The sequence below is a fragment of the Sparus aurata genome, chromosome 8, assembly GCF_900880675.1.
Source record: "Sparus aurata chromosome 8, fSpaAur1.1, whole genome shotgun sequence".
Lineage (NCBI taxonomy): Eukaryota > Metazoa > Chordata > Actinopteri > Spariformes > Sparidae > Sparus > Sparus aurata.
In genome coordinates this window covers 29,336,566-29,363,212 of record NC_044194.1, presented here as the reverse complement: position 1 = coordinate 29,363,212, position 26,647 = coordinate 29,336,566, and the positions used below count along the sequence as shown (strand labels likewise).

At 42.8% G+C, this 26,647-nt stretch overlaps 1 protein-coding gene across 2 annotated transcripts in view; it reads left to right on the top strand.

The window, feature by feature from the left end:
* Positions 1-26,647, top strand: part of spon1b (spondin 1b) — a 101,330-nt gene that overhangs the window by 28,716 nt on the left and 45,967 nt on the right. For both annotated transcript variants that reach the window (XM_030425801.1, XM_030425802.1), the window contains exons 4-6: positions 5,243-5,316; positions 6,314-6,436; positions 7,130-7,278. In XM_030425801.1, coding sequence (XP_030281661.1) covers positions 5,243-5,316; positions 6,314-6,436; positions 7,130-7,278 — 346 coding nt within the window. The remainder of the gene's footprint in view (positions 1-5,242; positions 5,317-6,313; positions 6,437-7,129; positions 7,279-26,647) is intronic.

The following is a 26,647-nucleotide window of genomic DNA, read 5'->3' as shown; positions in this document are numbered from 1 at the left end:
GCCTGAAACCTTGCCATTTTGTGATGTCTGCAGTATGACATAACATAATATACCTGTGTGTATGTGGGGGCGAGTGTTAGGCTGGCCTATTTTTGCAGGACACAGGTAACATAAGAACACACTACATGTTTCATTATCTTTAAAGCTGCAGTTAATCAATATTTTCACATAAACAATAGATGAAATGACTAAGTGTAATGTGAAAGTGTAATGAACCAACAGGAAATCATTACCCAACTCCCTGTTCCCCTCAGGTCCACACAGACTTTCATCGTCTTTTAATCTAGTTGTTTTGGTTTTACTGCCTCGACTTTACTGTTTGGGTTCATTCACACCACTCACATCAACTGTGTTTCAGGCAGCAAATGCAGGCATGTTGTTGGAAGACAGTCGCAAAACCACCAGACACTACCTGCACAGCACAAATGGCACTACCGACTAGCTGGTGAACGTAGTGGAGCATTTAGCAGCCACAGAGCCAGAGGCTTTGTTGGTAGAGACAGAGCCAAAAGGTGACTCCAATTGCCAGTAATACAACTGTACATGATGGCTCTGCTGTCTGCTGTGTCAGTGAGCAAATGTGAATTGCTTTCTAGGACATTCACCATGGCAGGATGGTAATTCCTCAGTTGTTATCCCACTGCCTCCAAGATGAGAAAATCAGTTAGACATTACAGTTTCAAAACAGACTGTTTGAATGTGCAGCATCCGAATTCATTGGCCAAGTAGGTGTACGTATACAAGGAATTTGACATTTATAAGTTGCTCATAATGTTACACGCAGTTACAAGAGTACTTTTTAACATTTTATTTGTCATGAGATGCAGCTGAGATAGTATAATAAAATGCTGGTATAATCCCCAAAACTACACACACACACACACACACACACACACACACACAAAACATACCGACTTATTAAGTAATTTAGAGTGCAGAGTGTGAATTTAGGGGTCTCACAGCCTGAGGAAAGGAGCTGCTCCTTGCTGTGGTGGTACTCATCAGATACAGCATGTGGGTGTTGTCTTCGTATCCTTTGGGTTTTGTGCAGACATCTCACCGATATCACTGATGCTCCGTAGATGTACCGGCACCAGTGATGGTCAGGCAGGCTTGTGGAGCCTTCCGTTCCTGAAGACAAAAAAGTACCAGAAAACATAACACAGAGGCTGCCGTCTACCATATCATATCTGTGAGATATGTGTAAATGTTTAATATGCACGCTGACCAGTCTGAAGGCACACTGTGCAGAATTGTCTTACGAAACACTATCTAAGACTCACACACAAAAAGAATCCTTCTCAGTCATCACTCATGACCAACTAGAAGTGTGGTGCGGACTCCGCAGAGCTCCAGCCTTCTGCCTGTATTCTCTTAGCAGCGTATTATGCTCCATTCGGGAGGTTCACCAGTCAACTACCTTTTTCCAAAATCGGTTACTGCAGACACTGTAACATCAGCAGCACAGGCATCTGAAAATGGTACAGTTTTGCCACTGATTAAAAGTGTTGACGTGGAAAGTGTGTAACGTCAGTAAAGAACTCAACACTGGTTGCAGAATTTCAAGGTCAATGTAAAGTAGAAACTTTTTCCGCAACTCTGGCGGCACGGCCTTACATTCCCCCTGTAGAGCACTGGAGACGATGCCGCACCGAGTCGTTTATGACCTCTTTAGGACCGGAGGGAAATGCAGCAATCTTGTTAGAACTTGTTTCCTCCCTCATATGTCTCTATTATTGTCTGCTCTCTCTCTGAGGCACGGCGACCTGCAATTGACACATTGACAAAACAGAGACAAGGAAACTCACAAACTGATTCGCGGACTGAACAGGTAGTGAGGAGCGAGATACCTTAACGAAAGACAGGCAGGACAAGTAATTGAAGGTATGAATCAATTTTACTGACAGCTCACTGCGAACAGATGTAAAATCTTTGTGTCCCAACGATCGGATTCATTGTGGAATGTGTCTGACAAATACAGCAGTGATCATTATCCTCATTCAAACTATTACAGAATTTACTTAAGAACTATCAAAGATAGCTCAGTAATAGTCTATATATTTCACTTTTGTTTTCAATTTCATGCCCAGGCAGTCAAGCCATGTTGCAGGGTATATTGCTCCGTTCAGTCTGTATAAGATTTATATGAGCAATATAACCGATAACTCCTACTTAATGTCGCCGGGCCCTCTCTGTCTCCACCGTCAGTGCTGTTCAGCTCGCTTTCATATCCCACTTTTATGTCTCTCTGCTGTATGAGGTGCAGACACTCCGAAGACTCCACTGCTACAAAAATACTGTTTTAAAAAAAAAAAAAAAAAGCAGTTATATAATCGTTCTGTATTCCCATTTATACGACACGGTTATATTATATAGTAGAGCTTTTCGGGGCATTTTCTGATGCAATAACCTGCTTGATTTAAGGCATTCTGACTGTGAAACTGGGTTTTTCTTGGTCATTAATCTGGGCTTTGCTGTAGTTGTTTGCTGTCCACAAACTGCTCCTGCTGAAGATAACAATTCTGAGGAGTAATTTGGGGACAGGCCATGAATTGCTTTGAAATGATCAAATAATAAATGAGGATTACCTGAAGCCACTGTGAGATACAGTATGTGTCTTCAGTGATTGTCGTGCAGTTTCCTCTTTTAGCTTTGTTTTAGTGTTTTTTTAGTGTCCTCCGTCCGATCCCTCAGCAGTGCAATAATCTCGTCTAATGATACGTTTGTATTTCTAACATTTATCTGTTTGCTTCTTTATGGTGGTGTATCTTAAACTAGTGGAGAGTCGCAGTACAACGCTGGCAACATCCACTAACTGTATGTAATGGTTGTTACAGGACATGTTTATGCACCTTTTGTCCGTGGCATGCCTTCCTGCCTGTCAGTCGCCCGTCTGATTGACGCTTGTCCGGTCGTTGTCGTGTGATTAAAATTCAGAACCTCCTAGCCAGCCTGTTAAAGCCCAGACTCAAGTTTATGTTTATTTATGTGCTTTAACCTCCACAGGAAAAATAAAGTACAACAATTTGATGTGATTAAAACACATACTGCACACGTACAGTTTGTTTAACAGACTTTAACAAATCTAGAGACAGTACTAGCCTGTGATATAATCAGCAATACTTCAGCATACACACTATGTACCATTAGATTCCAACAACCACACAATATAGAACACTACACTTACCCAACATATTCTTCTCAATGATCTAAATAGACTGCAGGAGGAATGAGTCCCGAAACCTGAAAATAAGTGAATATTTTAGTTCATCATATTCCCTTGTCTTAAAGTCAATTTGTTTTTTGAATGGGGTTTCGGCTCGATGCCTGAAATAAGATCTGTAGTTAACAGAAGCGCGGAAGATTTCTGTATAGTGTTCTTCAACATCAAATGCATCGGTTAATACTCCACTCGTGGGTTTTTGAAGTTTGTAGCCTACATGTCTTTTAAAAGGCGGTTGCCAACAAGCTGCCTAACGAGACTGCAGAGTTTGTCGGGGAAATTAAACACCATCACAACGAGCGCACAGGCTCGTCTTGCTTCTGTCAAAGGGATCCAGGGCGCTTTAAGGTAAGCCTATGAAACGACGTCATCCCTGCAGCACTCTGTAGCCTTAAATATTTATGGCTCATTAGCAATCTTATCTGCTGTTATTAAAAGTAGTCTTAATCAAAAGTTCTGTGATAAATGATGGTAAACGCTGCAGAGGACAGAACAGTTTTCTTTAAAGTGGTAGTTGTGGATGTGGAGGGAGCTCTGGCACATATTACCCAGAATAAAGATACTGTAAAGCAGCTGCTCCTCCACCCTCAGCCAGGACAGGTCTCGCCTCACCTCCCCATCTCAATGAGCAGGTCAGGACCGCAATGTGCTGCTTGATCTTGAACTTTCTCGAGCATCTGCACATCATTTCTTGCTGCGCTGGACTGCAGCGCAGGGTAAAAGTTCACATATGTCAAAACCAAGAATTGTACAATCAACTTTAGTGTCATTAGATCATATTGGAATGAAAATATAAAGATGGATATATTTGGTACGGTGCGACAGAATAATTGGTAATCTTACGCACCCACTTTACAAAAGTAAAAGTGCAGGTGTTACAGACACAGTAGAAAAGGAAGTTAGGCGCTGTTGTCACCAGGGGAGGGTTTTTTCCCCCTTGTAGTTGGTATGTTAGAAAAACTTAGTTCAGAAATGTAAAACAAGGTTTGTGACATGGGATATGATTCACTGTAGTTCTATAAATTTGAGCATTTTCATGAATATTTCCAGGCTAATGTAGAACAATTATGCATTCATGAGTTTTGGTCCCTGTAGGCGCTCTTATTTTTAATTTTGGCTTCCAGAAAACAGAGTTTAGGAAGCTGGTGTAGAAATTGAACAACACCCAGATTCCTATACGACACATTTAAAAAAATAAATAAATGTTTGATTCAATTTGGGATAAGCCATGTTAAGTGCCAACAATCACATCTTCATCTACAGCTTTATTTCATGACAGCACACTCATATAAGGAAGTATTTTATCTGAGGAAAATGTGCAAACTTGCTGAACTAGTACTGACAGTATATGCAACTCCATTGCACCACATTGTTAGCGTGTTGCAAGGCCACCAGACCTTATTGTTCCTCCGACAACCTTTTTTTTTAACCTCCTTTGTCACCGCAGCGTTTCAATTGGAGTGATATCGCACACAAGTTTGACAGCTCTGTCTATGCAGTACGAGAAATTCATTTCATTTCACTGAAGAGGAATGTAAGGGATATGGGTAAAACAACCTATTTTCATTGGGACAGTTTCATTTCCAGCCAATATTAGCTCATAAGTTAGAATGTGGCGGTGTGCTCAGCCTGTGTAAAGATCTATATTCCCGCTTCCAACTGTAATTTCCAGCTCTCTCTTCTTCATGTCTGTGGGCATGATTGCTCGGTTACATTTCATATTGTAGCAGTGTGATTGTGTCATGAGGTCTGGAAAAATACAGCACCGCTCTCTGCGAAAAGATGTGTAATCTGTGTCCGCTATGAAATCTCGGAGAACCCATTACCTCCCTCTCTCGCCACGGATTACATGGATCAGATATTGAAAAAAAAAAAAGATACGACACTATTATCCCTCCAGTGCCCTTTTTGCACTCCTCTTACTATCCAACTTTCTCTTCCTTTTTTTTTCTCTCTCGTAATTTCTCAATTTTTTCGCTCCTCTCCTTTTTCTCCCCGCCCCCCTGTCTGTCTCTCCAGGGCCAGCATCGTCCAGAAGAGGATCATTTATTTCCAGGATGAAGGCTCCCTCACCATTCGACTGTGCGAGAAAGGTAATGACAGCTGCCCATCATCTTCTCTCCCTCTCCCTCGTTGGTCGTTTCATCCTTGACCGCTCATCGTGGTGCCATTATCACTTGTTCTATCTTCTGACGTCCCCCCCCCCACACACACACACACACACACACACACACACACACACACACACACACACACACAGAAGAACAGGTCTGTCTTTCATACTGTGGTTAAAAAAAGATATAAAACCAAGCGAACCAGCAGGAAAAACTGTGATGACAATGAGTCACAGATCTCCTGGGAGTCTAAGAGGAATTTAGATATTGCCTTGAATTTCACCACAGAGCATCACTGTTCCACTGTTTTCACTGTACCTGTTCACTGCTGAGAAAGATGCCGAGTTTGGAAAGCTGCCCGCTCCCCAAATAAACACGCAACTCTCGCTGAGACGGTGAGGAGACGGGACTCTCTGAGGTCTAATGCACACCCTTATTGTACAATAAAAACCAGAGCCTGGACAAATGGTTTTCAAAATTCAATCTCAGGAGAATTTCACTTTCGTAAAATCTCTCCTCTCCTCAAGAAAAAAAAAAAAAAAAATCTAATTTTCCAGGCTATTATGCAAGCCAATCAAGCCAGCCTGTTTTCAATTTGCTTACTCATTCTGCGATAACTTAGATGTCAAGTGAGAGTTTTCTCCCGAATAATTTGGCGACTCATAAATATTCAAGAACTCCCCTTGACCTATCTTTGAAAAACATTGGTCGAGGCCAATATGTGAATATTTATGAGCCTGCGTCAAAGCTAATGTGTCATTTAAATAGCAGTTTAATGCAACAACGTAATATTCTGTCATTCTCAATGGTTCCCGTTGTAGTCATTCAACTGGTAATTTATGCAGATGTGTACTCTGTAATTGGCTTGTGCATCTTGTTGACCCATGAATCTTAACGTGTGTGTTTGTGTGTTTGTGTGTGTGTGTGTGTGTGTGTGTGTGTGTGTTTGCCATGTACACACCCTGTCTCCCTGTAGAGCGGGTGCCCGGTGAAGCCACGGAGGCCCCTGCCATGGAGTGCTGCGCCTGCGGAACAGCCAAGTACAGACTCACCTTCTACGGCAACTGGTCAGAGAAACTCCACCCCAAGGACTACCCACGTGAGTTCAAACCATGTGCATTCTTTATGCGAGTGGAGGAAACGCTGTAGATCTGCACGTGTGCAGATAAACATATATCTCCTTTATTTTCACAGTTTGGACACAGTCTGGTGCTCTTTAAGTCCAAACTGTCACAAGTTACATGAACATAAATAGCTTTAACTTTTTACGAAACTTAATAATATAATACTGATCTTTGGCTAAGCCTCCTGGGAATTAGTACGGGGAATTGACATGACCACAAGATCGAGTGACAAGATGCTTTGCTGACTTAGTGGCACAAGACATGATAATTAGATATGTTATGATTAGAGGTCAAAATACTTTTAGGTTCATTATTAAACTGTGGTTTACCAACATTACCCATAATGCAATTTAGCCACTGAGTGACATCACTGGAGGTAGTTTATCAGATTACATGCAGCTTCCTCTGGAGCCACAAAAGGCTTTTTACTACTTTAACACATATGCAGTAGTACTCCCCAAGACCTGTAAACACAATTAAATATGTACAATCGGTGGAGTTACCCTTTAACTAATCTACATAGAGACATTCTGAAAAATGTAATTCATTATCCTTGTCTCAAAAGGAAGACAGTCAGCTACAGCAGCTACCCATTCAATTAGCTAGTATCCCTTCTCTTTAAAACAGCTCCAACCTAAATGTCTGTCGTCGCTCCTCCTGTCTTCCAGGACGAGCCAACCACTGGTCAGCTCTGATTGGTGCGTCTCACTCCAGAGGATACGTGCTGTGGGAGTACGGAGGCTACGCCAGCGAGGGCGTCCGTCAGGTTGCTGAGTTTGGCTCCCCCATCAAGATGGAAGAGGAGATTCGACAGAAGGTAGGGTGGACATCAGATGGAGTCTCTGCGGGTTCTCTGTCACGTCTCCATTTTTGATGTAACACAAGTGTTCCTGTGGCTTGTAACATGTGTTCTGAACCTCCACATCCGAGTTAAACCCAATGCCACTGGCAAAATTTGGAAGCATAAAAAAACTAATGAAAAATTAAGAGTAAACTCCAAAAAACTCCAATCGTGCTCTGACTGAAACCTTCAACAGTGCATACACAACGTAAGTACAGTATCATCATCATATGTGTTCATGCCCCCTTGCAATATGTCAGGGGCCGTTACAGCACACTGAGAGGTTAATGACAGGCTGAGGCAATAAGACTATGAAAAGATGTGCACACACACACACACACACTCAAACACACAAAATGGAAGCTGATGAATGCGTGCTACAGTGAAATTCCCATTTCCACAGTGGGCAAAGCGTTAGCAAAGTGACACAGAGTGCCTTCCTGCTCTAATTAAACCAGATGCATGTTGACAGTGCATGGTGCTGCTTTCAGCTTGAAATCAGACTCGTTTGGAAAACATCAGCAGACTTCTTTTGAGTGAACTATGCCTTTAGGGGATCAGATATTTTTGGAAGGCATCCACTGGATAGCACCCAGAGAGGACAGGCTGTTGCCTCAGCTCCCCAAGTGTGTGTGTGTGTGTGTAGAGATATTGAAAGATAGCTCAGATGGGAGAGTGCATGACAGGACACAGTTGAGATATGTGCTTAAGGATGCTTGTGTGTGTGTGTGTGTGTGTGTGTGTGTGTGTGTGTGTGTGTGTGTGTGTGTAGGTGAGTCAAATGCTTGCATTGGCAGGGTCGTTGAGTCTCTAACATCTCATATTAAGACACACAATGTGTGAATGAATTGAAGTACTAACATGTTATTTCTCTTAAAACAATGTAACTCACTAATGCACGTTGTAGAGAAAAAGTTTGAGCTAGGACTGTCAAAGTGAATGCCATAAAAACACTGTACATTTTTTGGACATGCGACTAACGCACACAAGTTATGGCCCTCGACTGCCCGTAGTTTGGGAACTCGGGAAGCATTGCAGCAGTAACTTTGTGGATGGCAGCAGGAACAAACCTTCTTGAGCAGCAATAGATATAGAAAATGGTCTTTAGAAAGGCAGGTTGAGCTTCACAGCCCTGCCAGATGCTTCTGTCCACATGAACAAAGCTATTTGCATTTACAGTCGATGTGAACTGAGTTACCATCGGAGTACATCCAGTCTCAAATATCAAATACCGTGCTGTAAAGTTTGCAATGCAGACGGCTGAACAGCTCTACATGAGACAAACTGACAACAGTGTTAACTAAGTTGGTGGATGCAGCTCGCAGGCCAATTAACATTGTCCAGCTTACCTTTACAAGTGTAAAGCTAGACACGACACTGTGTTAGTATTACTAAGGAATGTTACATTCAGGTCAGTGTGTCCATCTGTTGGTGCTTGTTGGGCTTCTTGGGGCCCAACTGGTTTGCAGCCATGATAGTCTGATCAACACGAGTTGCTATTTTTCTGCGTTTTGGTTCAGCGAAGAGATGGAACAGTGTCCTACTGTACTGGTCGAGCAGTATGGCTTGCAGTTTGTCAGATGAACATTCTCTCCAAACAGGAAAGAACAGAACAGTACTATATTAAAAAATTTTTTTTACTCTGTGGTATTAAGTGACAGATGCGTTCTCATGCTGCTGTCTACCTGCTTCATCTCTGCATTCCTGGCTTATCTTACCATTTGGTTACATCATGTCTGCTTCACTGCCAGGCTTAGATAAATGTGTCTGAGATGTATGCTGAAATTTTTAGAGGTAATTTGCACCTTTCCTTACATCAACATGTAATGCTATCAAGCAGTGCTGTTAGCTAGGAAGTGGCTGAATGCTAACATTAGCTGTTATTGAACGGCAGTCAGTGGGTTATCAACAGTGTTGGGGCTCGTTAGTTAAAAAAGTAATATATTACACATTATGCATTACTCTCAAAAATAGTGATGCCTTACATTACATGATTACTCCCTGAAGAAAGTAATTAGTTACATTACTTGTTACATTACTCGTTACATTCATGTGGCTTCACGGTTCCTTAGCATAAAGCTTTGTGTGTGTGTGTGCTGTCTCTGTAGGTGATTCGTTAAGTTTGAGGTAGTGTTAGCATCAGTGGAGAGAAGTTTCCAACACGGGCAAAGTGTACACCTTACAGTCAAGTTGTTTTCCTTACGTTTAACAAATTCAAAGTAATGTTTGTATCTCCAACCGTCAAAAGTGGCTTTACGCAGCGGGGGGACTTCAGGCAAGTCACATGCAGCAGCATGTTCTGCTCGTGTTGTTGACGCTGCCATTGTTATCCCATCTCCCCTTGCGGGTGGCGACTAACCAATCAGTGATGGTGAAAGATACCTTGTGCCAAACCCCAACCAATCATTGTTACATTATCGACGGAACTGTTTCGCTTCTCCCTCTTCGCTGCTTTCCTCTCTTTTTCTTTTCTTGACCGGTAATGACAACTCGGCCTTTTGCCAAGAGTCGAAATCACCGTATTTTCCAAAAATGTTAAAGTTAATGTGAAACTCATCCATACTATTGGCCTAGGATTACGTTTTTTTCCGATATGAAATAGACTACAGATCAGCTGACGTCGCTTAGCGACCGAAGACGCTGGGGTGATAAGTGACTGGATTACTTGCGGAGCAAAGATTTTAGTGCTCGGAGTGCTACTAAATACATGAATCAGAGGCCAAAAGGCCACTTTCCTTGACAACGGTCAAATATGCTTAGCAGCGGTCAATTATACGAAAGTAATCGACTGCCGAACGTTGGGAAGGCTCATTCAAGTATACAAGTATAAGTATATATACACCAGCACAGTGTGTGTGTATATATACACACACACTGTGCTGGTTGGACTGAGGCCCACAGTATATGGCTGTCTCTGTGCGTCCTCTTTCTGCCACACTCTCTTCTTCTGTGGGCACTGAAAGGTGTGTCCTGGCCATTTGCGAGGGAACAATAGTGTGTTGTTAGGGGGCTGTCAGTGTGGTGTGTGCCTGTCAGTTTAGGTTTGGGTTGTTGTGCGGAGACATTAGAGGCTGACGGACAGCCCTAACTCCTCTCTTGGCTGGCTCCCTCTGTCTCTGGGCTAATAACTACCCTGACACAATGGAAACTTCAGCCTAGTTCATGGCAGAATGAGATGGCTTGATTGTGTACTGTAGACTGGAATGTCAGCAGTTGAGCTGCAGAATGAAACAGCTCGATTGTAAACTGTAGGCTGGAATGTCAGCTATTGAGTTGTTGGACTTTGTAACCAGGAGTCTTGAACCTTTTTTAAATCAGTGAATAAATAAGGTCCTGTGTCCTGTTCACATGTTAAATATAGGTCCCACAGTGTGTTTAGTGTATAGTAGACTGCTGTGTTTTTGCGGTATGAACGTCTAAAACATTAGACATGCTATTAACGCTGCAGCTTCTCTGCTGTGGACGAGTCAGGAATCTGTCAGGGTCTTCTTCGCTTGGAGGCAAACCGCAAGTAGAGCATTTCAAAGTGAGAATTACTTCTGTTTCACTTCACCGGCTGCCACTAATGACCATTTCTATTATCAACATAATGTCCGGTAAATGTTCCCAGTTAGCTTTTTCAGTTTTTTCAGTAAATGGTAAAATAAAGGAAATTTTAAATGAAACAAAACAGCAAATCATTAATAAATTATTTGTCAAAATGTTTTGATCTCATGCTAAATTGATTAATTGACTAACAATTTCTGCACTAGCAAAAATTGGAATTACTAATATTTCTTGTGCTGTGTTGATGTGTTGTGATCACTGAGCTGGTAGGGTTATGGTCAAGTTACGTTACAAGATTTTCGCCATGATTTTCCAGCAGCGCTCATTTCCCATGTTTGACTATCGCCGTGTGTGAACTGATCAAAGACGCGATCCAGGAGCTCGCAGCAGCATATCGCAACGTATGCTGGACACCTGGTTGAAGGTCGAGGAACTAGGATCTCTGCTATCATCCACAGTAGCTCCCTGAACCCAGTCAGATCATGCATACTGCATGCTGCTTGTATGGAACGGGCACATCGATGGCCCGTCAGAATGCGTACGCACAAGATGTTCACTATTTGTAACCGTGTCATCCTCGCTTAACCCTCAGTACTGGCAGGCAGTTTTATGTTGTATTTGTTAAAATGATCCCTCTCACCCATATATGTTCTTTTCTTCCTTTTCTTACTTGCTGCATATCAGCGCACAAACAACTCGGACAGCTTGGGCCTCATCACTCCAGTGTCACATCTCACATGTGCGATCCCCCTGCAGTCGATCAGTCATATAAAGAGCGAACTGCGACGACTGACAGACTCCAGATTACGAGAAAGAAAGTCGTGTAGCGTGACCGAAGCATTTAAGGGACCCCTCCTTTCAGCAAACAGTTGCGAAGCTTGTTAGAATAGAGCACTTTGACATCATTAAAGGGATATTTCAACATTTTGGAGGTCTGAAGATAACAAAATCTGCATATCAACATCTCTGAAGCCCAGTGAGTAAAAATGATTTCTTGTTTGTTTGATTTCTACAAATGTCAAGTGTAAAAACAACAGTTCAGGATTCTTCTGGGGGTTGTGTGTGAATGCTATGTGTGAGCTTTAAAGTAAAGAAGGCTGAGCACGTAACGATCAAACCTTTATTTGCAGCATGCCACAGATTTGTCTGTCGTTATCTGCTCGCCCCCGTTAGGTCAAAATCACCTTTAGATCGCCAGCTGCTTTAATCTTAGGTGATAATTAAAAGAAGTTCGGTCAGGTAAAGGGAAGCAAACAACACGTGCTTTCATCCGGAAGGTGGTGACACAGGTTTTTATTTTAGTTCGCTCCAGTGTTTGTTTTAGACCTCATGTACATTGCACACACATGCATGTGGATAAAACGGTCTCTTTTGGATGTTGAAAGAGATATCGAAGTTATCTTTTTGAAGGCACACACATACACTCACATCTTTTCAATTGTCTGGGGCGTCCAAGTTCAGACTGGGAGAACATCGAAGAGGCTGCTGTAAAGGTGGGAAGCCGACATGGGTCAGTAATCCCTGTCTTAGCGGAGAATCCCAACCATCCAGAGGAGCAATCAGCTGTGGTGATGTGTGGACAAAGCCTTAAGACCAACCTCTCCCGCCCAGCGCCGACCCTCGCTCCCCCTGACTAACACAGGCCAAAGCCCGGCACAAGACAGGCGGACTGGCAGACAGACGCGCAGACAGACGAGTGGCGGGGAGACGGACCTGAGAGCTCTCGCTGTGATGATACGAGCGCAACCCAGCACATCTCTGTCAGAGAGGTGCTCCCTCAGACTTGTCAGCGACGTCATACTGTTCAGAAAGTCGTGTGGAGGAATATAATAACAAATCAGAAATTACGCACACAAGTTTTTTTCTGGAGGCAAATATTTAGATGCTGAATGAGTGTTGACACGCACCTGTTTCATCTCAGCGGTGTGAACTCGTTCAAACAGCAGTCAGAGTTGAGGCGTTTGTCGACTTGCCGCCGTTGCTCTCGGAACGATAACACAAATCTATCGTCTCCTGCTTTGTTTGTTTCACTCAGGCTTGGCCGTGATGCCGTCCGTCATGGCTCTCCCCTGGAAAGCGTGTAAGCGCAAAGGCCTGCTGGACAGGGCCCGACACGCATGAGCATGTGGAAAATATGTGTGATAAAGCTCATTCCGAAAAGGCTTCAGGCGCATATCAGCTCATACCGCAGCGCACGCCACACATCTCTGCACACCGGCTGAGAGCCACAGCTTGGTCTACTTTCTGAAAACAGATCTCTCAAAGCACGGGCGCTGTTGACGGAGCGGGGTTCGACGACAGGTTTAAACGTGCCGAGATCTTGAAGCGCTTTTGTTGTCACTGAAGCTGCCTGAGCGCATCTTTTATGGACAAATAGAGCAGCACGACGGGGACTGTGCTCGTACGAACTAGTCGGAAATTGCTTGTTTCAGCTTGGTTTCAGCTCACTTGTGCGCGAGTGTGAGCAAGTCACTCAAAAAGAAGCTGACACCTGAGAATTGAAGGACTTAATAAATGAATAGTGTTGTGGTGGTATTAGGGGGCCCAAAAACTGAGCTTCACAGATGCTGACTCAAATGACATCACTGAAGTCAGTTTATCAGATATAGGGTCACGGCTCTGTCTGGAGGCACAAAACTTTTTTCACATATGCAGTTGTTCACTTCCAGACTAGCAAATAGTCTGTTTTAAGGCACAGGATTTGAAAGGGACAACCCTAAATACAAGAACTAAATAAGATGAATTTGATAAATATAAAAACTTCTCTTGAATCTCCTATACTTTCCACTTAAGCTGGGCATACATTGTATGATGTTAGAAACATGCTATTTAATTCCAGCTCATTCTGTATGATGATCGTCTGTGATGGGAGCCAAAGCTTACAATTCATGTGGGGTCTAACCTTTAAGTTACGACCTGAGTGCTTTCACTGTATGTGTAAAATGGAAAATATATATGTTTTTTTTTTTGGTCATTTTTCCCTTAATAAAATGTACCCGTAGTACTGGGTCATACTATGTCTCTCTTGATATTCCTGCCAACCCTTCTCTTGTTGATACTGGCCCTGATAGAAGAGGGAGGAAAAACCTCAAACCGGCCTGTTTGCTGTTGTCACAGCTCGATCAATCTGGCCTCAGAATGTCTGACATGTCAGAAACTCATGTGAAACGTCTGGCATCTGTCCTGGAGCAGTTGATCGATCCTTGCTGACCCGACTCTAGGATGGCTCAGAAGCAGGCTCACATCATAGAGTGTATACCCATCTTTACTCTAAGAACACGTCTCTTTGTACTGGTTCTTGCGCAAGGCCCAGAGAGTGTGTTACAGGCTGTTCAGGAAAAGAAGCTTCAGATATGCTTCATCACTAAAAAACAAGTAGATTAGGTTCATTTTCATTCTTAAAGGTCTTATTTGTAAGTTAAATACTGAGGCTTTGTGATTGTTGGTGAGGTAGGTGGCCATCCCATAGCCTCAGTATTAGATTTACTGCCTGAGCTCATTTTGAATGACAGCAGATGAAGTGGGATAAAAAAGATACATGTCCCCTTGTCAAGAGGAAATAAAAGTATGTTTTTAATGTCACCACTCTCTTAACCAAGAAACCAAATTACACAGCACATCTTATTATTGATTGCTTGGAAATGTCACATGCAGACGAGAGTGTAAAACCATCACGCGAGCGGAGGTTGCTTTTTGAAGAGCTGCTGGCCGAGATGTAAATCCTCAGTGCTTTTTACGCCACTGACACTGCCACGAGACAGAAAAATAATCTGTATCTGCCTAATAATGACTCCCTGTGAAATGCCACATGCTCTCAGCCAGGTGTGATCACACGGTGATCAGACAGCGAAATGTCAAGAGCTGCTGGCCAAGGAGCCGTTTGTACCAACTTTAAAGGAGAGAAGTGTTGTCACAGGCCTAGTCAATTACCTTTTAATGAAGTTAATGCAATTCTCTGCCTCCCCAGTGATTTCTGCATCCAAAACCTCAAGGTCTACCTGATCTAGCACGCTCCTCGGTGCACTCTTGCTCACCTCGAAAAAGGATTTGTCAATTGTGTTCCTCTTCTTTCTGCGTGCATCGCTCAGCAGGCGCTCCAGGGCACTGCCTGTCACGGCTAAGGCTGTTGTTGAAAGCCATTTGACGTGCGATTCTTTTGTGTCGAAGCTTAACGTGTTTTTAAAAAACTGGCTCAGCTTTTAGCACTGCAGGGAGCAGTCAATCGCTCACCTTTTCCTTTTCAAGCACGGAGACAAAGGAGGCAGTATAGAGACAGGTGGACACAGGGACAGAATTTCCCTCCAAACGTTGCCCTGAGCCTTACGCCGGGCCATATATCGCCCTGGGCGAGAATCTATCAGGCCTCTCTGGGGAAAGCTGCAGCTGATATTTCCTCTGTAGAAAGTGGCACTTATTTCCATTACAAAGTCCCGGTTTGACAAAAAGTTTGACTGTTGGAAATGTGAAATGTGTCACAGTGACCTTCTCTGTGCCTGGAGAGATCGGTCATGGCGGGTGGTGCACTCACTTCCACTGGTCTGAGGCTGCTTCGCATACACAACCTTTTCTCCACAGACGTGTAGCTTGATCAGTGCTCCTCAGCGGTGTAGTCTTTCGCTCCCCTTCCCGTCTTTCTAATATTTATCACGTCTCACTTGTTTAGCATCTCACTAATTTCTTTCTATCCCTTTTCCCGAAGGAGCGAGGCAGGAGGGGAAGCGAGGAAGGCAAGGAAGTCTTCCTTCCACTCTTTCTTCCTGCCTCGCTCCTTTAGTTCTCGTTTTATTCCAGGCTTCCATCATTCGATTCAACTCCTTTCTTTCGTCCTTCCTTCCCCTTGCCTTTATTTAGTTTATTTGTTAGATGTAGCGATACCGACGTTTCCTTCCCACTGCTGATTCTGATGCCTGAACTTTGTGTATCGGCTGATATGGAGTACCGAGCAGGTAACAGGGCAATTAAACATCCGTATATTATTCTCACTGTATTCTATATTATCATTCGATGTGGTTATCAAACATCATTATAGTTTTTTAACAACACCTTCTCCTCTCACCCAAACTACGCCCTTAGATGGAGTCTTTGTTTCTCGGCCTGCGTGCTTCTTCTCTTTTTTCATTACACCCCCTCTTTATTTTATTCCTTTTTTCTTCAGTCCATCTTTGCTTCCTTTTCCATCGCTGTTTCCTCTGAACACCTCACTGACTAACTGATTGACGTCGCTTCACGAATACCCCAACATCTTCTTTTTTTGCTTCCTGTCTAATGAGTGCATCAGTTTTCCACCCGTCTTCACTGCCTCTCTTTTCTGCCTCTCTTTTTCTTTCTTTCTGTCTTTCTTTCTTTCTCTTTCCTCTCAGTGATTTGATTACTTTCTTCTGTTTCTACAGGCCTGTTTCTTGAGACAGATTGTCAGAGCAGGGTGCGGGGTGAGACGAGGTAGAGAAGGCAGGGACGGGAGAACAGGAACAAGAGAACTATCCTTCACTTTCATCTCTCTACTCAAAACACTTCACAGGAAATTGCTGCAGACATACCACAGATAGGCAGAAAGGCTACCAGGCAAACACACACACACACACACACACACACACACACACACACACACGGACAGACTCCCAACATCTTTAATGCTTTATTGCAGAGAAGTCTGCATGGCTCCAGTGAATAGAGACGCACAAGGCGCTCCAGGAACACTCCGAAGTCTCCCTCTCATTCCTTTCTCATGGCTGACACCTGTCAGATTAAGAGCGAAGGAAGTAATGCTAAGTGATTTACTTCCTCCTTCTCCGAGTGTATCTACGTGTGCATGTTCGCAAACCGCCGCCGCTCTCCGAGATGTTTTGTCAAGCCGTCACAGCATGTAAACTTTCGCGGGAGAAAGGTTTTTGTGGTGCTGCTCAAAATCCCTCAACAGGGACGATTTTCTCTCCGTCAGTGTGGTAGTTAGCCAGCGCCGCTGCTCACCGTGAGTGCAGTCAGCTCCTTCTCTCCGTCTCTATCTGCATTTTACACTCCGACTCAAAGTCCTTTCCTATGTGCAATGCAAAATGTCTGGATACAAAAAAATAGCTATTTAAAAATCGGCTTGATTTTTATTCATTTTAAATAACATATTTTGGACTTTTGATGGACAATTCATTAGTTTAAGTCAGAAATTACATAGTCATTTGTTAGTTCCGAGCATTCTGACGCTGTACGAGCTACCGTTGCTACCTGCTTTGAAATTTAGCATACTGATGTTAGCTTACAGGTAAAGGCAGTGTTTACCCCTTTATATCAGACTGTAGTTCTTTCCACAGTGACAGACTGACTCGTCATTCCCAGACTCTGGCTGTTAGAACATAGTGAACTCACCGTCCCTTTTGCTCACTTCATGTACTTGGGGCTGCCTGTGCTTTCTATTGTTACCTTGCGACACTGCTGGATTTACAAGTGCATTTCATGAATACAGCTGCCAGGCCATCTTGCACGGACCGTCCATCAACCAGGAATCAGAAATGTAACGCGAGCACTATTCATATGTGAGGTTAGCTTACATTTTTTAGTTTTTTTTGTTTTAGTGCTTGTCCTGGTTGTTTTGACACTCCCCCATATTGTTTTTAATAGGCATTGTGAATGCATACAGTCCATACATGCTTTTTCATTGGTTGCGTAAAATAACAACTTGCAGAATGCTTTGCGTCAGTACAGGTCGAGCAGACCATTGAAAGAATTAAAGAATTTGGTGAAGATGACACTGTTTGACTAATCAAGACATTACAATTGCACTGAAACATTAATTTATCATCTTGATTATTCCTCCACTGTCATCAGTTTTTAACCTGTACTTCCCTGAAGCCCCCGCCACACGTTCCAACAATACCATTTTTATCCGTCTACGACCAAGTTTCACTGATCCAGCAGCCAAATATGACAAAAAACAACAAGCGCCTTTGAAAAACAAATGGAATCTCACAAGTGTTGCCTTTATTGTGATACCAAGATAATACACATAAAGCTTGTAATTACAGAGATATACCCTATTTAATCTGAGCATGTCATTTTCGAGCAGGAGCCTCAAAAAAGGGACTCAGGGAAGAACAGGTTAATTTAATTTCTCAACCTGCAGTATTTTTCGTCAGAGATTTCATTTTTTATAACTTACTTCGGTAACACTCATTTTACAGGTCGGGAAATTGTATGTAAAGTAACTGGTAGTTACCACACAGCATATTTAAAATTTTATTGAAATCACCCCAAATGACAACATTAATTACCTCAAATATTCTCTCCCACACAGTTAATAAATCACTGGTAATTCCTTTAATGCTTTCCCAGGGATCTTCTGACTGGTTTCTGCTTATCTTAATATATCTATCTAAGTTTATATCAAACTTCTCCCCAGCAGCCGATAAACTGGAGTGAGCTGTTGCAGCTGCTGAGTTCTGACTAGTTTTTGTCCGACCTCTGCAGGTCAGTGAATTGAAGTACATTTACAGTCTCACCAATGCAGCTATCAGGCTCTTTCTTATTCTCACGCCCATGCAGTACTCAAGTAATTGTACATATGAACTTCTTCAAATATATTTGCTAATGTATTGTTGTCTCAAATTATAAAAAAGAGTGACATTTAACTTAAGTGCTGTGAAGACATAATTATCATTAGCCCTCCATAGGCAATTAAGGCATCAAGCGTTTAAAATGGGAAATTATTCACTTGATTCTTGATTATGCGGTTGTTTTTTGTCAGTCATTAACAATTTGTGGTGGCTAACTATAAAAAAAAAATGGACACTTAGGAAAATTGTTGGACTTGACTGCTGAAGCATTAGTAATTGGTAAAAATGTAAAAAAAAAAATCATGTAATGACTAAAGGCTGTACCTCAATTTAGTGACCTGCTGACGTCGGGCAGACACTAGTCGGAAATGAAGATGAAACAACTCATTTCAATTTAGCGGCTTGCTGTGGAGAAGTTAGACAGATAGTAGCTCGAAATTAAAACGGCTTGTTAAGCAGATTGCATTTTTGGAAATGTATTGACGATATTACCAGTTATTTATCAGCTGCTTCTTGGAAAACAGCAGAATAATCGTGAAAGAAATGTTGAGCTTATTGTTTGATATTATTTCAATGACATTTTAAATGTGTTGTCATCATTATTGCCACCAACTTAACAATAACATTTGTGGACCTGTTGATTACATGTTAGTGTTACTTTTTTTTCCCTCTGGCAGTTACATAAACACATAAACCTCTCTGGGAGTTCAAACTTCCAAAGGGATTAGAGAAGAACAGAGGTAGGGGTGGGTGTCATCCTGCGCTAAAACAATGTCATTTTAATCTGTATAATTATGTGTTCTGAGCATCTGTGTCACATCACATCATCCCTTCGGGAAATGAGAGGTGATAGGCAGCTTGTCAGGGCCTTCATAAATAATGACACACTGATGCCAACAGCTCTTCTTGATGGAAACGTGGGGAATAATTTTATTTTCGGAGTGTGCTTGTTATTCATCATGTAACAACTCCCCATCTTGATGTATTGGTTGGAGGTGTCTCGATGAGTTCGCGCCGCTGCCTTTCTGCAAACCTGATGTCTCGCACTTCTCCCTGCCTCAAGGCATGTTCGCTTTAATCAGACACACATCATGTTCGATAAAAACTGGATGGAATATATTAGCCCTTTAACCTCCGTTCTGCTGCTCTGTGGAGAAGACGCTTTGCTTGTTTGGTTATGTAGTTCACACATTTTATTTTGCACAGTTTATGCATTTCACACCTGTACATGTCTGCGCTGCACTTCATTAGGCCTCGGGGTGATTTGACAGTGTTCGTCAAGCTGGTCATAGAGCGGGCTCCAGTGAAGGGTGTTGTCTGCCGCACTATATTTGGACTTAACTTTTCTTGTCTCCAAGAGCGAGAGGTGGGTGGAAAATGAGAGACAGCTCAGCCCGGCACTGGATTTGTGTGTGTGTGTGTGTGTGTGTGTGTGTGCACGTATGTGTGTGTGAGCGTGTGTGTGTGTGTGTGTGTGTGTGCGTGCGTGTGTGTGTGTCTTTTCCTCTCTGTGTATCTTTATGATACGTGCACACGTGGGAGTTAGTATAATGTAACGCTATCTTGAGTTCTTGCTGTGAAAGAGTGAGGGGTAGTTAAGTCAGGGAGCAGCTGATGACAATGTGACACGCGCACACACACACACACACACACACACACACACACACACACACACAGAAACGCACATCCCGCTCACAGAGCCGGTCCTGGGGGATTTTTGGAAAGCTATTGGCGGCTGACAGACGGACAGAGTCTCACAACTAACTCTAATTGGCCGACAGTTTCGGGAGGGAGACAACTTGGCGAATGAAGCGGAGGATGAAGACAGTGACAGCTGAGACACATCCTTCCTAGTCTGACAGATTTTTGTTTTATTTCATTTGTACACTGCAACCTCAGCTTTCCAGCCCCAATTAATTACTGCCTCGCTCAAATTTCATCACCCCCCGCATCATCACCGTAAAATCGCTGAATGCCGTGCGTCCAGCGGAGAGATAAAAGCAGATGGAAACAGTTTTTTGTCAGTTCTAGGTGGCATAAATTGAAGAAAAGTCACAACGCACACAAGGTGGAATGTTAAGACCATTTCCATGTTCCTTTAAAGGAATCTACTTAGTGGAGAAGAATGTTTTTACCACAGATTCCTTTATTTGAAGTGACCCTGAGGAGGACTGATGATTACATTTTTTTCACGGAACGTTTCCTTTAAAACTGCAGCATGTTGAATCGAGCAAACGTGTAGGTGTGACACTGTAGGTGACACTGACGGACCCAACGTGCACTTTCTCTAATGTGGCTTCTTTGTAGAGCTGAAAGGATTATTTTAGTCGTCCTTGGTGACGACTGGTACCCTTATTAATGTTGTTTGTCACTGAAGGTGTTTGACTTTAACTTAAAATGTTCACTCTTATTGACAATGTGAGCATAGTTTCCCATTAATTATAGAACATCTTATTTATGTTTTAATGGAAACATTAGCGAAGACGCCGGTGTGTCTGTAAAAGGATTACGGCAAATGTGATGCACACACAGGTTGAGATGTGAGGCCGCCTGCTGCGAGTGACAAAGGTGAGGGATTACAGTTAGACATTTATAGAGCCACCCTAGGCCAGGCAAGAAGGTGTTCTTTCTCTTTAGAAAGGAACACTTCTTTTATCACTTCTTATTGAGGGGTTTTCAGCCATGTTAGCCTCGTGGCTTCAGGCATGTCAGTGCCGTTCTGTCTGTTTGTTCATCACTTTGGTACATATTGAAATACCTCAACAACAGCTGGATTGTCTGTATTTTGGTACGGATATCAATGGATCTCATCCAGCTCCACCAGCAGGTCAGAGATTCTCTTATCCAGTGAAATATCGCAGCACCTGCGGCTTCGATCTGCACAAAATCTCCGGAGGATGAATACAAATGACTCTTTTGATCTCAACAGTTCTGCTATGTTCCCTTCTGAATGAAATGTAGCAACTTTAGTCTTAACATTTCATGTAGCACCATCATCAGGTCAAAGTTCAATGCATATACCATGGTTCATTATTTTGAATGAATGCACTGTAACCTGAACCTGAAAACCAACTGCATACACCTCGATGTTAGCAATAAATCAAATGAGGAAAGCTGACGAGTGTTGTCCTTCAGTGCGCCGTCCTCTGAACACCACAGGATGGAACCTGTAACACACAGGCTACAGGAAGTAGCCTACACTTACCCTCAATTCATACTGGTTTAAAGTGATCACAGCACATCACATTTGCTGGCTGGCTAGTCTTGTTGTTGAACATATCGTCAGCCTAGATTTACTGTTTGTCTACAGCATGCAATGTTTTTAACTTTGAACCTTGCTACCTCGCTAACAGCTGAGCCAAAGGGTTCCATGAGCTGATTGGAATAGTTTATCTTCTTTTTTTTTTTTTTTTAGGTGAAATATAACTTTTAATCACAAAATAGTGCAGAAAAGAAAATTATAGTTTGTTGTTTAAAAAAATGTTGCTAGATCAAAATGACAGTATTCATCTAGCTTCTCTAAAAAAAAAAAAAAAAGGAAACAAAAATAGCACCTCATCTGCCAAAAACAAAAAATATCCTGAAGGACCTCAGAGTCCGTGTTGGAATAGTTTATCTTCTGTTGCTAAACCGTATCTAGGGTTCGCTCTGAACTTTATAAGATGGTAACAGTTGTTCAAGGTGTGAGTCAATCCCTCACATGCTGCCATGGAAACAGAGTCATGGCTTGTGAAAACCTTTATGTTTTGGTCATGTTAAGATTAGCATGATGATGTTAGCATTCAGCTCAATGCACTGCTGTCACCTCAGTAACAATAATAATAATGATAATACATTTTATTTGTTTGATGGCGCCTTTCAAGTCACCCAAGGTCACCTTACATAGGATAAAAGCATAAAATCACAGAATAACATCACAGAATATTAAAAACAAACATTGACATAAAAAGAAAAAGAAAAGAAAAGAAAGTACAGCGTCACAGAGCATGGCTGTTTTTTTTCTCCTGCTTTTAACATGCTATTCGCCCCCAAATTAAATCCTGGCGTGGATGCCTCTGCCTCCGGAGGACGGACAAATCCAAACTTTAAAAGTCAAACACAAACTGTCGTGAACATGGTGAGCGGCACTCCGGAGACAGCTGGACCCACTGACATGAGATATCTCTCTCCGTCATCCCCTTTGGTATAAAGCAGCACACATCAGCCACGTTGGCAGACATTAATGTGAGGTTTATGGACATCAACACCCAGGGGTTTGGGTACTGAAAGGCAGACTTGTTAGTTATCGGTTTCCTCTTAGAGCCATATGGAGCATCCAACATGATTTAAAGGCAGAAACACCTGAAGACTGCCTGGCACACATATATTTATTCTTTAGGGAGATTACTTTGTAATCCAAATTGGATTTTACAGCAGGTTATTGGTAATAGTTGACTGGAAGGGTTTACAGCTCAATTACATCCTGCTGTTAGAGTGGATGACGACATCTCTCAAAGCGCATCTCATGCCTCTGTCTTTCTTTCATCTAATGTTGAAAGGCTTTAACGCTTCACTTTGTAGTGGGACTTCATTTAAGCTCAACGCTCAGATGCACTGAGGGAATTTTTGCCTTCACGAGTCCTTGTTCTATCAGCTCCCTTTTACTGCGGAGAAGACTGCTGGCTCTAAATAGCCTTATCTTCCATTATTTGCCGACATTTTAATTCCTTAATGCCTTATGTGACATTTTTAACTCTTTGTCCAACCATCTGTCATCAAATATTATATGTCACGATGCTTTTTCTTGAATATATGTGATCCTGCTGATCTTGTAAACGGGTACTTTTTAAAGAGCCTCGATGAAAGTGTGTGTGTGTGTGTAAAGATAATGTGACAGCAGAGCCAAATGTATAAACCAGTGATGTATAAGTGATGAATTAGGTTAATAGAATTGTGGTTGTAATAACTCTCGCCCAGTCGTAAATGTTTAATAAGGTGTTTCAAAATGCAGCGCGCTGACGGAGAGCGGTGTCCGGAATGGATCGTTTTTTTTCTCGGGGCTAAAGATCCCCTGTCAGCAAATCAATGGAAGAGATTGAGGCTGGAGCGAGACCGTTTGTTAGGCTGGCCGGCACCGCGGGGCCTGTCTTGTCCTTGGCATGTCTTACTTTGTTTTATTTTGTTTGGTCATTTTACTTCTCTGTCAGGGTTTCTCGGCTCCATTTTTGGAAGGAGGGGCAGAAAGGGGATTTTGTCTAAGCCTGAGTGAAAAGGGAAAAGGGACATTGAGTTTTTGAGAAGTTGCTAATGTGATGAGGAAGTGACCATAATCCCACTCGACAGGAGTGTAAACCCAAAGCTGAACCTACAGTTTCATCTTGATTGATTCATTTATGCAAGCGGTGTCCTCTTCAGTCCAGTGCCATAATCCACATGAGGAAAGCATTGATTGGTATCAAGGTATCTGATGCCGAATTGTCCCTGAAAATGGTTATGCCAGGGTGCTGTAAAACTGCAACTCTGCTGGACTTTATTTTATTTGATTGTCCAACTTAAAGGGACAGCGTGTAACGATTTAAGTAATTTATTAACTCAAATCAACGTCTTCGTTCATAAGTAAGTCCTTATTGGTGTACAATTACCTCTGCCAACAATCTGACTTATCCTCCTGAGCGAAGAATTACCTATCTGAATATACATAGCACGGGCAAGCTCTATGGAGGCCGCCATGTCTTTCCGGTTTAAAAAAAACTATGGACTGCCGAGAGGGACACAAAGCACTACGTGGTACTACGTAGTAAGGCTAAACGTGTTTTCGCTCAGAGCCAGCTTGACTGCGGAACTGAGAGGGAGCTCAGCGAAAGCGCTCGTCACTAACAGTAACAATAACTAACTACATCTTTACCTCATTACTTGAATCAGTAGAAATACTCGACGTTGTTGGGAAAGAGTCCATAATTTGAAAATGAGTTTCTTGTCCGTCATGGCCACCGTAGCTTCCGGAACGTCTCCAACGTATTCAGAATGGGAGGGGTGAGCAAAGGAGTGTTGCAATGTAGAACCTCACAGCTAGATGGCGCTAGATACTTGATATATTACACACTGTCCCTTGAAGTGCGATAAAGAATTCCACAATGAAACTGAAGGAAATTAGTCAACTCTTGTCAAGTTAATTGTATATATGCAGCCCAAGACACACAAAAAAATAGAAGAAATCCTGAAAGAGTGACAGAGGAGTGATCCCTCCCAACCCCAATCACAGAAAATACAGATTACAATGACAGCATTTCCGATACCTGTAGAACATAACACATATGTGACGTGCAACCTCCACTTGTGAGTCCATACCATGCTCTATAGTTATCATTGTCTACAGTATATAGGTTTTTCCATCGCATAATATTGATCTACTGGAAGGTGTAGAGAGATATGACAGCATCATTCATCCAGCACAGCATAATCCAACACATCGCCCAGTGTTTCTTTTACACAAGGAACACTCTTCCGTTTCTCCGGCTGCCACTTTGTATGTTTGCATCTGCAGCATCTGTGTCCGTGTGCGTGTGTGTGTGTGTCGTGCCACCATCCTCTCCTAATTGGGAATTTGTATTCATTAAAAGCCTTGGATGAACACTAAAATGCAAGTCCACACCTGTTGTTTGTGTCAGCGGCGGCTCTGTCGGAGGCGGGTCGGGATTAACAGCGGCCAACCATCCCACTCTCCTCTCTCATCAATAATCACAATCACATCATGAATCCCCAATTATCTCCCAAGCTGCTGCCCCGAGGCGAGATCCGAGTCCGTCTCCCAGCTTTTCGAAATAATGAAAAGATTTTTTTTGTAGCTATTACTGCACTTCCTGCCGGAGAGTTTCATCCTAATTATTCTTTCCCATTGTATCTCATTAGAGTGGAGAGGAGAGATTAGGTTTTGATCTAAAGGGGGTGTTTTTTGGGCATGTGGGCTTCTTGCATGCTAAAATCAGTGCCGTCATAGTTTTGTTAGTAAAATGAAAAACACGGATGACTGACGCTGAATTGGGGACGTACAGTAGCTTGTTAGGCTCACATGCCTAACCCGGTAGCAATATGTTGGGGGCTTTATAATGAGGCTGCTTCTTTCATGTGGACCGAAGCTTTAATCCCCATACACATATGGTAAACAGAGCACTGTTCGTCACCTGGTACACCTACACACCTTCTTGCTCTATTTTCCCTGCTTCCCTCTGAAATGAATCCATCTGCTCATTTCTCTCTCACTTCCCACATCTTCCTTCTCTCTTTGTTCCCTCCGGTTTCTTCCTCCATCCTCCCTCCCTCCCTCCCTCCCTCCCTCATTTCCTTCTCTTATTACCAACGCCATCACCACCATTATCTCAACTCTCTGTCCTTATCCTCATAACTAGGTTGGGAAATAAACTCCAAATGAGGATTATGAAGTGCTGCGTTTTGCTTCGATCGCTGCCGTGTGTGTGGGCCGCGCAGCAGAACTTGTCAGAATCTTTCCTCGCAGCCGCGTTGCTTGCCCTCGCGTACACCCTCACCTACGACTTGCTTTTCTTTTTCGGAGTTGTACAAGTTTGAGTTTAACTCTGTTAGCTGCTCGCACTGAGCTCAACACAAGTTGAGTCAAACTCGCAAGTTGCCAGAGACACTGAGGCTTTGTGCCTGCATCGAACAAACAGCCCCACTCGACCGGAGATGCAGTTGGCACGTCATTTGTGAGTGTTTATAAGGTGTGTCTGTCATGTTAGGATGGCAGAGATGATACGAGGAGACAAGTTAACAGCTGTCAATTATGTATTCTTCTGGATTTACTGAGATCATGTGATGTGATGTATGAGTGAAACACAGATGAGACTTACAGAAGTCAAAATTAAGGTTGTTGTAGGTTGTGTTTTTTTTTTTACCTTTGATAGTCAATGACAGACAGGAACGGGTGGTGATGGAGGGAATGACATGCAGTGAGGAGGCCAGGCTGGGATCAAACCCAGGCCGCTGCCTGAGGGTCCTCTCTACCCCACAGAAGGTAGTTTTTGCAGTGAGAGCGATCTTTATCAATTTGACATTTGAAAAAAAAAACTTTGACTCAAGAGGTGAAATGCAGCTCACGTCACTGTCAAACAGTCTGAATCCTCCTGAAATAAGTATAATGATAACCCTGAAATGGAACATCATCCAGCCGAACCTCCTGGACCAAATGGTTTCCACTCGCTGTGATTTCTCCACTTTCTGTGCCACATCCATCACGCCGTCCTCAGTTTCCCTCTGTCCAGCAT